The sequence below is a fragment of the Brachypodium distachyon genome, chromosome 3 (assembly GCF_000005505.3).
Source record: "Brachypodium distachyon strain Bd21 chromosome 3, Brachypodium_distachyon_v3.0, whole genome shotgun sequence".
NCBI lineage: Eukaryota > Viridiplantae > Streptophyta > Magnoliopsida > Poales > Poaceae > Brachypodium > Brachypodium distachyon.
The window spans coordinates 59187315-59198431 of NC_016133.3; the positions used below are offsets into that span (position 1 = coordinate 59187315).

Consider the following 11117-nt stretch of genomic DNA (forward strand, 5'->3'; position numbering starts at 1 on the left):
TGTACTAAAATATGTTAAATTGAAGTACGTAAGCACCGAGAGACAGACACTGATTCAAAATTGGCAAAGGGGATATGTGTTGTGGTCATGGCGCGCTGCGGCTTCTGGTGTGGCAGCCGTCGCTCACCGGCTCCCAGCTCCGGCAGCTCCACGCCCAGCTGCTCACATCCTCGCTCCTCGCCGACCGCTTCCTCCCCAACAATCTCCTCCGCGCAGCCCCCTCGCCTCTCCGCCTCTTCCCCCGCCTCCGCCGCATCCTCCTCCCACACGCCTTCCTCCCCAACAACTACACCTTCTCCTTCCTCCTCACCGCCGCCGCCGCTCTTCCTGCTGACGCGGCTGCGGCGCCGCGGCGGCTCGTGTGCACGCTCCACGCGCTCGCCGCCGTCTTCGGCTGGGACGCGCACGTCTACGTCGCCAACGGCCTCATCCACGCCTACGCCTCCCACGGCCTCCTCCGCCACGCGCGCCAGGTGTTCGACGGCAGCAGCCGCAGCAGGGACGCCTGCTCCTGGACCTCGCTACTCACCGGCTACGCCAGGGCGGGGAGCCTCCACGATGCGCGCGCCCTATTCGACGAGATGCCGCACCGGACGCCCGTCGCCTGGAGCGCCATGCTCAGCGCCCACGTCGGTGCGGGCGGCTTCGCGGACGCGATCGAGGTGTTCGACGAGATGCTCAGGGCCCGGGTCCGGCCCAACAGGGCGGCCGTCGTCGGCGCGCTGGCCGCGTGCGGCGCGCTCGGGGCGCTGGAGCAAGGGAGGTGGCTGCACGCTCTCGTTGCCGGGAGGAGAGAGGTGGACGGCGTCGTGGCCACGGCGCTCGTCGACATGTACGGCAAGTGCGGGAGCCTGGACGCGGCCAGGCAGGTCTTTGCGGGGATGCCGGAGCGCGACCGCGACGTGTTTGCTTACACGGCCATGATCTCGGCGCTGTCGGACCACGGCCGGTGCCGGGAGGCCATCGAGGTGTTTGACCGGATGCAGCAGGGCCGAGGGGTGCGGCCCAACGAGGTGACATTCATCTGCTTGCTCAGCGCCTGCGCCCGCACCGGGGGGCTCGTCGGCCGGGCCAAGGAGATGTTCCGTAGCATGTCCGCCGTCTACGGCATGGATCCCGGCGTGGAGCATTACGGGAGCCTGGTGGACGTGCTCGGCCGCGCCGGGCTGCTCTCAGAAGCCGTGGACGTGGTGCGGGGGATGCCGATGAGGCCCGACTCGTACGTGCTCGGCGCGCTGCTGAACGCGTGCTGGGTGCACGGCGGCGTCGACGGCGTGGAGGTTGGGAAGCAGGTGGTGGAGTGGCTGGCGGAGCTGGGGCTCGACCACAGCGGAGTCCACGTGCAGCTGTCCAACATGTACGCGTGCTCCAGTAAATGGGAGGACGTGGTGAAGGTCAGGACGGCCATGGAGGAGAAGAAGGTGGCCAAAGTGCCCGGCTGCAGCATGGTCGAGGTGGACGGCGTCGCCCACGAGTTCGTCGCCGGCTCGCATGACCCGTGGATCGCACCGGTCGTCCGAGAGCTCGATGGGCAGCTCAGGCTGCTCGGCCATGACTGTAATTATTATCTCCAGGAGTTTGCTTGATTGCTCCCATCAGCCGCTTTGCTTGAGCCCCGCAGCTGCTAATTAACTAGCCTGCCAAGTCGGTGGGTTGTAATACAGCTTGTTTGATATAGCGTTGAATGCAGTGCTTTCGATTCCACTGTTTCAATGCAAATTGATCTTACATACATATACATTCATGAACCAGACGACATGAACGCGGGATTCAGATACTGGAACACATCTTTGTTGAAACGAAATAGGAACACCGGCATGGTGATATAACGATATTATTATTGATCGAATTAACTAGTTGGAACTGTTGTACTGTCTCATTGGCATCACACAGAAACTCCTACAAATGATCCACGGTGTAGCAAATGAAAAATAAACGAATGACTGCCCACGCTACGCAGCAACAGGGAGCAGGCCGTTGTGCCTGAGCAGTGCTTCAGGCGAAGGCTCCCGTCCTCGGAACGAAACAAAAACCTGTGATGAATTTCCCTGCGTTAGCCATGCATGTTTTCCGATAAAGCAAACACGATACTACAAGAGTCGTAGCGCGCCTAACCTCGAGCGGAGATTTTCCACCTCCAAGTGCAAGAACTGTTTCTCTGAATCGTCTGCCAGTTTCCTCAATGGCCTACAGACAGAGCATTCATCAGCGCCACAAATAAGATCAAAAGCATTGCATTTTTCTGTTTTGCGGTCATGGAAGCACTATCGGGTCACATTTTGACAGAAGAATCAAGTGAAGTCGAGTAAATGACTACTGAACATGTGTTTCGGTCACAAGCTAGCTTGTTTCCTCTGGGTTAAAAAAAAATGTACCTTCTCATTATCGAGGCCCACATCTTCAAATGCTGAGAATGCATCGGCTGAAAGTACTTCAGCCCACTGTAAGCAAGACATGAAAAAGATGCTAGCTTTAGTCATGTTCACAAGGCAAGTCGAAGGAATAAGGTCAGGACAAACAGATATCAAAACTGCCGTGATGATTTACCTTGTAGCTGTAGTACCCAGCTGCATAGCCACCTGCAGATTGCCCATAGTGTAAATGAGAAATGAAATGACGAACTAGATGGGTGTAAACGTTTTGAAGCAAGGCAAACCTGCAAATATGTGGCTAAATCCACACAGGAATCTGTCCTCCGGCAGAGGAGCAAGAACTTGGGTTCGTTCGGCAACTTTTCGGTCAACGTCATATACGGATACTGGTCCACTGGGATCATAAGTTGTATGCAGCTCCATATCTACACTTGCGAAACGTATCTGCAGAGGAACATTTAAATAAAAGATGATGGAATGGAAAAGATCAAAAATCACTAACAACAAATAGCAAGGAAAAACACATGAGGTTACAGCATTCACATGTTTATGATAGAACACTGTTCTTCCATTGCTCAAAGCAGGGAATCGTATCTCCCATCATGTAACTGTAACTGTTTGTGCAAGCATTTAAATCACTAATACAAGTCTGAGTACATATATGTCCAGTTATCAAGTTCATCGACCTACTTGACCCAAAGACACAGGTTTAAGGACATATGGTATAATTGACTCTTATGAACAGTAACATGTTCTTATGTAATGTAACCATGACCCGACAGTACCAAATAATGATGAAAACATAGAAAGCACAAGAGCGTAAGCCAACATACCTGACGCAGACTGAAGGTGCCAGCACGGAAATTCTTTGCAGCCACAAGCTTGGCATAGATTTCCTCCGGAAGAAGTTCACCGGTTTCATAATGCTTTGCAATGCTCAAAAGAGTATCCCTGTTACACCAATGCACAGGCCATTAGTTTACCAGAACAAGGCACGATTCAAGCTAAACCTAACAGGATAGATCCATCGTACTTGTGATAGCACCAGTTTTCCATGAACTGAGAGGGTAACTCTACGGCATCCCATTCTATCCCACGGATACCAGCAACAAAGGCTTCATCTTGTCTGGTAAGCATATGCTGCAGTGCATGACCAAATTCGTGGAACACGGTTTCAACCTACAGAAGACATGCACAATGGAATTTAGTAAGGATAGAGAAGTACTTTATCATCCTGGATATTTGACAGAATACAGATGTATCATAACTTTTTTATGCATGTAACAGAGTGATTAAAAGTGCCCAGAAAATAGTAGGTCACAATGAGCATATTGCTTACCTCGCGGAAGGTCATAAGACTGGGCTTATCACCAACTGGAGGCATCTGGTTACACACCATATGGGCAATAGGCAGCCTGACAGGCGATCCATTGCGAGCTAGCACGCGACTACGAGAAAAAACCACATTCATCCAAGCCCCACCACGTTTTTCAGATGGTCTTGAATATGGATCAAAGTAAAAGTAAGCGACAGGGCTATTGGAAGAATCTTTGACACAATAAAATTTGACGTCACTGTTCCAAACCTGAAAAGGTAGTGTAGGTGGTCAACATTAGCAGAATATGTAGTCAAGTTCAGATAAGTGAACAAATACTTACCGGAGCCAATCCATCTGCTGGCTCAACGCTTATACCAAAGAGCTTATTTGCAAGACTGAACAGGCCATCCATAACCTTTGGTAGTGCGAAGTAAGGACGCAGTCCTTCCTGCAATGGAAGTGCTAAAGTCAGCTCGGTGGCACATGATCACAGTGTGTAGTATTTTCTTTCAAGTAGAGCACATTTAATTTAGCAAATATATATTGGATAACTTTTTGAACCATATATCATGCAATGAATCTAAGCAAAATGGCATGCAGACAAAGTAGGCAAAATAGTTCCGAAAGCAGAGTAAAGAGAAACCTATCAGCTAGCAGCAGAAAACATTCAGAGATACTTATGTAAAGCAAACAAAAAACCTCATCAATATCGTATTTAGATTCTCGCAGTCGCTCACTCCAGAAGCTAAGGTCCCAGTGTGTCAGATCATTGGCTTCTGCAGAACCAGAATCTTTCACAAAGACCTTTAGATCTTCCATGTCTGCAATTAAAAAAGTAGCAGTTAAGATATGTGTGATATTTCAGCCTACTCCTTAGTCTTCATAAAAAGATGCATGAGAAAAATATTTGCCGATAGAGATATCATGCTGATTGATAGTTGCTCCTTCTTTTGTTTGGGAGCACTTAGAGTGAGTTGAATTAGAGGCAGCGATACAAAAACGAGGAACATAACCTCAAAAATAAATAAAATAGAGGAATCCAAACTTCTGGTACCTTTGGATGGTACAACCCTAAAAAATTATAGTAAAATTGGCAAAACTTCTGGAACTCCAGCTAGAAAGGGGATATGAATAATCTGATGTAAGGGGTATCAATGAGAACAACTTGTCTGGTTGTACCTTGAACTGCATTATCCCAGGAAGCAGCACGAATTTTCTCAAGAAGCTCTTGCACTCTATCAACAGTTGCCATTTTCCGAGCCATGCTTACCTTCAGGATTGTGGTCAGTTTGTTAAAACATAATAGCACCGAGCACTGTTTTAAATGTGGCGGGGGCAAAGATAAGCACACACCTCAGCATAGTTCTTGTAGCCAAGTAGTTTAGCTTTCTCTAGCCTCAACTTTAGAATTTGACTTATGATATTGGTGTTATCAAGATCACCACTTGAGGCACGGGTTAGATAGGCACGATAAACTTCTTCACGAAGAGCTCTGTTCTTAGCATGTTGCATAACAGCCATATAGCTTGGTGCATCCAATGTTATGACCCAAGGTCCATTTTCAGCTGAAGCATTTTCATGACCCTAATTTTTTTTGCTTGTCAGCACAGAAAATCAAGGGATGAAACTTCTAAATTTCCATATTGATGTTTATAGTTTGTAGAGCACACCTTTGACACAGCAGTCTGTGCTGCTAAGCCGAGGGCTGTAGCAGGTAAACCATCGATTTCCTTTTTATCAGTAATTAATTTCTCAAATTTCTTTGTTGCATCCAGCACGTTCTCACTGAACTTCTCTGTCAACTTCTCAAGCTCCTGAAAAAAAAGTTAGCACTCCGTTAACTGACGTACATCAGGTGAAATATGAAAATAATAGATGAAGCAGCACTATGCCAGGCATCGGAAGTATTATTAAGTAATTAACAGCATGCACTCGTCTGAAGTATTAACAGCACATAAAAATTATGAACTAATAGAACTTTAAGCATATTACAGATTTTAGGTGATCTTTTTTTAAGGCACAAAGGCTCAGACACCATGGTGAATGACTTGCTGCATTATCAATGTACGTATAGTAGCGTTTCCAGTCAGGCAGCACCACTTGGCGTATCTCCAACAACAACTAGAACTTCCCAAGTTTTGATTATAAACAAAGAACTTACTTGTTGGATTTGATTAAATTTCTCCCTCTGTTCATCCTCAAGTGCAACTCCACCAAGAACAGCATCCTTTATTTGGCCTGACGAGGGAAAAGAAGAAATGCTATTAGGGATGTTGTGTAATATAATATCATTGGTTCAGTGTGGCATGCGTTGTGGCTATAGAGAATCTTTACCTTCTACGACACGCTTGCGAGCATCACTGAGGCTGTCCCAGGCCGAAGAATTCCTTATGGCATTGAAAGCTTCATATATAGGCTTGCTCTGCCCCAGCCTTAGTTCGAACTTGACTTTCTCGGGCTGTTTGGATTCAAGATCGATTCGATCAGGGCATGTGGATTCAATCAGGGCATGTGGGTGGGAGAGATGAATCTTAGGCTGGCCAGATGATCTGATTTGCAAAAGGGTCTAGTGCAGTACCTGGACGTCTTCGACGGCGGCACGGAGGTCGGCGGAGTCCTTGACGGCCTTGAGGTGGTCGACCATGCCCCAGATGACGTCGAGCCTGTCGACGATGCGCTCGAGCGGGTCGACAAGCTTCCCCCACGCCGGCTCCACGCCCTTCTCCAGCTCCTCCAGCTCGCCCTCCTGCAGCAAACAAGTCGCCACTCAGATCTACGGAGTAGACTCCAACCAGACAGACGGAAGGAATGAAGGGAGGATTAAGGAGTGACGTACGAGGCGGGAGAGGAGCGCGCGGATCCCGGGGCGGACGTGGCTGGGGTCGACGCGGTCGAAGGGCGGGAAGTCGAAGTCGGCGAGGAGCGGGTTGTCGGCTTGCTCCGCCATGGCGGAGGCGGCGTGGGAGGAGGAGGAGTAGGCGGAGCAGGTGGCGGGCGAAGGGCGGGAGGCCGCCGGGCAGAAGGCGCGGAGCGGGGACGAGGACGGGAGCACGGAGAGGAGCAGGAGGCGGTGCGCCTGCCTAGGGTTTCCGGAGAGCGCGGCGGCAGGGAGGCGGGCGGAGGTGAGGAGGAAGGAGACTGTGGAGAGGAGCATCGTGGAGAAGACGATGACGGTGCTGCGCTGACATCGTGGGCCCATCGCTCAGTCGCCCCCGTATGGGCTTTCCTCGCGTTTCGATATGGGCCTCCCGTCCAACGGAAAATATCTACTCCAATTTCCCTAGTTCCTCTAAATAACAAATTCCAATTTCCCTAGTACTTACTGGATTATTAAAATCCTCTCAAAAAAAATACTGGATTATTAAAAAAGAAGGAATATACAAAAGCGTAGGGTGGCAAGCTCTCGGATTCAACGTTTTCACAACATGTCTTGCAAGAGATGGGTTCACGGCCACCGCGCATTCTCGTCCCGTACTCGTGTGGCTCTATAAAACCTACATGGTTAGTAGAGCCTGTGAATGTTTCGTCATCAGAAATTTGAAGAAATATCGAGATACGAATGACGCAGTTAGAGAAGTTGGTTTCAAAGGTTTTTGATGTATCCAAATTTTTTGTCGCCGTTCTAGTTTTTTCAATCTATTGTACTTAGTTCGTTGGATGAATAAAATCTAAAAAGAGAAAATCTTTCTTCTGTATCAAAGATATTCTCTCTCTTTAAAAAAATCTCTCTATTTTTCTGTAGAAAAAAAATCTCCTTCTAAGGAAAAAGCCAGATCATTATTTAAAAAAACAATCTTATATTTCCTAAAGGGATTATATGAGACATATTCCTTGTTAAAATTGCCAAGGGGAGCAGGTACATATATATAGCTTGATTTATTTATTTATTGCTGCCTTAACCATGATGGATATCACGCATGCACTAGTGTTGATTGCAGTTTGATCTATTCAACTTACAGGTAAAATTAAACACCATGCACGTATTTAGCCAGGCGCAGGCTATTCTCCTGCAACTGTGAAACTCTACATACATGCATCATCATCTATCCGCGGCCTGATACTTCTTCGTCAGTAGTCTAAGTAGAGGATGATCAGCTAATTAAGCATTAATTAGTGGTACACATGGATGCACGGCCATGCATCATCATCATCTCCTACATGTCATCGTTACTTTGCTACCGCATCGCCATGGTCATGGCCACGGTGGGCAGCAGCAGGCTGCAGAGGCGCGACACGTCAGACGGCCGCACCGGCTTGATCAGGAACTCCTCGGCGCCTTCCTCGAGGCACCGCCGGATCCGGGCCGGCGAGTTCTCGGACGACATGATCACCACCGGGATCTCGCGGAGCTCCGCCGTCTCCTTCACCCGCTTCAGCAGCTCGTACCCAGTCATCTCCGGCATGCAGTAGTCCGTGATGATCATGTGCACCTCCCGCTCCTGCATTGCATTGCACATTTAACACATATCCATCTGATTCTAGCTAATCCCATCCATCATACAAAACTGTAGTTAATACAATTTTACACTTTTAATCATGTACTATAGTCCAATTGACATACCAGGCTGAGAACCTCCAATGCTCTCTTGCCACTGTCCACCGTCGTAACTGCAAAACCAACCAATTTAACTGCAATCAGGGAAATGACTATGTACACCTTTTCTGCTACCCTTGGTTGCAGAACAGAACAATCATGGGATGAAACTACAAGTGGCGTGGCAGTACCTTGGTATTTGGAGCTGCGGAGGAGCCTGGAGATGATGGCACGGTCAACGAGGCTGTCGTCCACGGCCAGGACGTGCAGCTCCGGCCCCGTCGACATTGGACGTAGCAACAAAAGCAGCTAGCAGAAGAGATTGAATGGAGCTTCAGGGTTCAGACGATGGTTACCTTTCCTTTCCTGTGGTTTGGCAATTAAGTAGCTGGGCAAAGTGGCAACGAGATGCTGCACTTTATATGCATACATATATATAAAGGGGTGGTTAGTGAGGGACCGTCCAGAGAGTAGAATAGAAACAAGAACGAAAAATTAAAGAAGCAAACCAGAACTGGAAGAAAGAAATTAATGAGATCTAACCAAATCTGGAGAGCCGGTGATCGATGCAGCGCTGGCCGAGGCGCCTAACCGAATATATACTATCCAAATGCCCCGCTTCTTTTATATCCAAGCTTTGCCGGTCCCAAGGTATTATACTAGTACCTGTTGCACATGGCACAATTGAGCAATGCAAAACCCAGGCAGATGATAATGATGATGATGACCTCCATGTCTAAAACAATGAGTATAATTAGCAAGTCAACACGAGCTAGTGTGAGCAATTAGGAGGGGAGATATGCATGCTTTGATCTCATCCGTTTCGTTCCCTCAATAGATAGGCACATCATGTGGTTTTGTTATACCTACACAAGAATACAAGATCCAGATCCTGCGTGCTAGTATATTTGATTTGGTAGGCTAGGCTAGCTAGCCTCTAGATAATAGGCATGTTTGTTTTCACTTTCATTGTTTTGCCTCACATTTTACATGTCTAATTTGCATATTTGAATGCTAGGTCCACCGTCTCTTGTTTCTGCAAACAAAAACTACGAACCCAACATCAATTCAACAGTCAAACAAAAAAAGAGTCGAGGTATGCAAACGTGAGGCGCTAAAATTGGAGAGGAAAATTCAAAAGGAACCTAAATAGAAGGCTACTCTGAACGGCAACCTGCCCACCCAACAGTAGGTGCACTAAACCATCCACGTCACGAAGAGTTTCAAAATTCTGAAGCACCACAGAAAAATTATTAAATCATGCACGGACTATGCACATTCATCCAGTGTATAAAAAATGCACCCAAGAAGGGTATCTTGTGGATATTATTCTTTTGTGCGTGGCAAGTTGGCAACTACTACTCCCACCTCTGCTTCTACAATTGAACTGGCAGAAGCATGCAATAATTCATGGATAACCAAAAATATATATAAGAGCCCAGAGATTCTGAAACATGATGTCTGACCTGAAGAAGCTGGAGGGTGGGGGAGTAACCCTTTTTTAACTTCTGGAGTCAGTTTCTCTGCATCTGGACTGCCATTCAGATTTCAGAAGCTCACATCCAGGCTCCAGCAAATGGCTTGTGGTAGCAACGTGATTGGTTGCAGATGAAGGATTGCTGCTGCTGATCGATCTCTGGAGCTATTTTCTGTTATTGAATATTTTACTAGACTGTCCAAGTGTTTGCTGTTCAAGCACGAGCTGCTGCTCTTAAGTAAAGATGAAGGATCAGAATTAAGAAACAAAAGGTCAGCTCAAGAAAAAAAATGCAATTCATCTTTTGCTTTTGAGAAATACAAGACTTAGACAGGCTAATGTCAACCAAATGGTATGGTACCTTCCTTTGAGCTTCCCTTCAGATTTGCTGTCTGAGTGTAAACTTTTATTATTATTAGTTAGTCAGTGACACAAATCAGATCTGGTTTCAGTATCCGGTACTGGTGAAACTTTTTTCTCTTTCCTACACGTAAAGAGCAATCAATTTCATGAATCACAAGCACTGAAAATAGTACATGTTAAGGATCTGAAGCAATAATCAGAGGGAGAAGTTCCCATCATATTTTGGCATGTCATTTCAAAATTTTATTAGGTTGACATACACTTAACCTCGGCACTACTTGTGATCGACAAGATCTTTAAACGCTGGAACCAATACTTTATGCAAGTCAACCATGTTACTGTGATTTGAAGCATCGAGATCTGCCGACCAATGACCAGGGACAATGTTGCACAACTAAGATTAAGAGGTTAATTAAAGTGCAGGATATCAGACAAGTAATGACCAATGAGATAAGCCCCATGAAACATGGTTCATCTAGAGTGAGCAGTGACAGACTGACAGTTCTTAGGAAATTCTATCGCACAAACCATCGAAATATACCAAATTTCATATATGACAAGTGAATGACCGTATAACAGCAAGTAGAGAGTTGCCCAACGTAAACAAGACCATATATGGTAGGATTAATATGAACTGAGCTACAGTTATACATATCAATGCTGGACTGTATCAGAGTCAAGATAGTATTCCCTCTGATGCATAATAAGTGTCTCAGATTTAGTACAATTTTGTACTAAGTTAGTACAAAAGCTGAGACACTTATTATGGATCGGAGGGAGTATTACACATCTAATAACACGAGATGTACCTATTCGAGTTACCAAATGTAGTATCTCTCCGGTGGTGCAGTACCAGTTATGCAGAGAAAAGCAAGTGGGAAATTAAAAAGGATATGAGCATATGACAGAAGAAAAATACTCCCTCCGTCCCATATTAAGTGACTCAAATTTGTCCAAATATGGATGTGTCTATGCTTAAAAAATGTCTAGATACATGTAATAGAAAGTCACTTAATATGGGACGGAGGGGGTATCTGACAAGATATATGCTGT

At 46.7% G+C, this 11117-nt stretch overlaps 3 protein-coding genes across 4 annotated transcripts; 1 reads left to right on the top strand and 2 right to left on the bottom strand.

Moving 5' to 3' along the window:
* The first annotated feature begins 74 nt into the window (after nucleotides 1–74).
* LOC100843276 (pentatricopeptide repeat-containing protein At3g62890) lies at nucleotides 75–1586 on the top strand. Its single transcript, XM_003573109.4, has one exon. It carries the CDS (start codon nucleotides 75–77, stop codon nucleotides 1584–1586), a length of 1512 nt encoding a protein of 503 aa, XP_003573157.1.
* Nucleotides 1587–1775: 189 nt separating this feature from the next.
* On the bottom strand, nucleotides 1776–6888 carry LOC100843578 (probable cytosolic oligopeptidase A). The gene is made up of 17 exons (XM_003573110.4): nucleotides 6527–6888; nucleotides 6269–6436; nucleotides 6025–6148; nucleotides 5852–5928; nucleotides 5361–5504; nucleotides 5044–5274; nucleotides 4870–4960; nucleotides 4390–4511; nucleotides 4031–4138; nucleotides 3712–3957; nucleotides 3406–3551; nucleotides 3206–3323; nucleotides 2657–2816; nucleotides 2548–2579; nucleotides 2376–2441; nucleotides 2116–2187; nucleotides 1776–2033 (listed from the first exon to the last, which is right to left on the bottom strand). Exons 1-17 carry the CDS (start codon nucleotides 6842–6844, stop codon nucleotides 1953–1955), a joined length of 2304 nt encoding a protein of 767 aa, XP_003573158.2. The 5' UTR covers nucleotides 6845–6888; the 3' UTR covers nucleotides 1776–1952.
* Nucleotides 6889–7551: 663 nt separating this feature from the next.
* LOC100843889 (two-component response regulator ORR3) lies at nucleotides 7552–11055 on the bottom strand. 2 transcript variants are annotated; one of them, XM_014900599.2, is made up of 7 exons: nucleotides 10874–11055; nucleotides 10063–10185; nucleotides 9691–9929; nucleotides 8768–8890; nucleotides 8416–8635; nucleotides 8252–8298; nucleotides 7552–8129 (listed from the first exon to the last, which is right to left on the bottom strand). In XM_014900599.2, the coding sequence occupies exons 5-7, from the start codon at nucleotides 8510–8512 to the stop codon at nucleotides 7866–7868; spliced, it is 408 nt and encodes a 135-aa protein (XP_014756085.1). In that variant the 5' UTR covers nucleotides 8513–8635; nucleotides 8768–8890; nucleotides 9691–9929; nucleotides 10063–10185; nucleotides 10874–11055; the 3' UTR covers nucleotides 7552–7865. The 2 variants fall into 2 exon arrangements, with proteins under 2 accessions (XP_014756085.1, XP_024316777.1); XM_024461009.1 differs by having other exon boundaries at nucleotides 8416–8640.
* Between the last annotated feature and the right edge of the window lie 62 nt (nucleotides 11056–11117).

What these genes read in the sequence shown, in the direction of transcription:
- LOC100843276 (XM_003573109.4), top strand. Translation starts at nt 75, where the DNA reads ATGTGTTGTGGTCATGGCGCGCTGCGGCTTCTGGTGTGGCAGCCGTCG.
- LOC100843578 (XM_003573110.4), bottom strand. Translation starts at nt 6,844, where the DNA reads ATGCTCCTCTCCACAGTCTCCTTCCTCCTCACCTCCGCCCGCCTCCCT. An exon ending in CAGCAGATGGATTGGCTCCG is followed by an intron (nt 3,958 to 4,030) that starts GTAAGTATTTGT and finishes CTACCTTTTCAG; the next exon opens with GTTTGGAACAGTGACGTCAA. An exon ending in GTGGAAAATCTCCGCTCGAG is followed by an intron (nt 2,034 to 2,115) that starts GTTAGGCGCGCT and finishes AATTCATCACAG; the next exon opens with GTTTTTGTTTCGTTCCGAGG.
- LOC100843889 (XM_014900599.2), bottom strand. Translation starts at nt 8,512, where the DNA reads ATGTCGACGGGGCCGGAGCTGCACGTCCTGGCCGTGGACGACAGCCTC. An exon ending in CCGCAGCTCCAAATACCAAG is followed by an intron (nt 8,299 to 8,415) that starts GTACTGCCACGC and finishes TTGGTTTTGCAG; the next exon opens with TTACGACGGTGGACAGTGGC. An exon ending in CATTGGAGGTTCTCAGCCTG is followed by an intron (nt 8,130 to 8,251) that starts GTATGTCAATTG and finishes AATGCAATGCAG; the next exon opens with GAGCGGGAGGTGCACATGAT.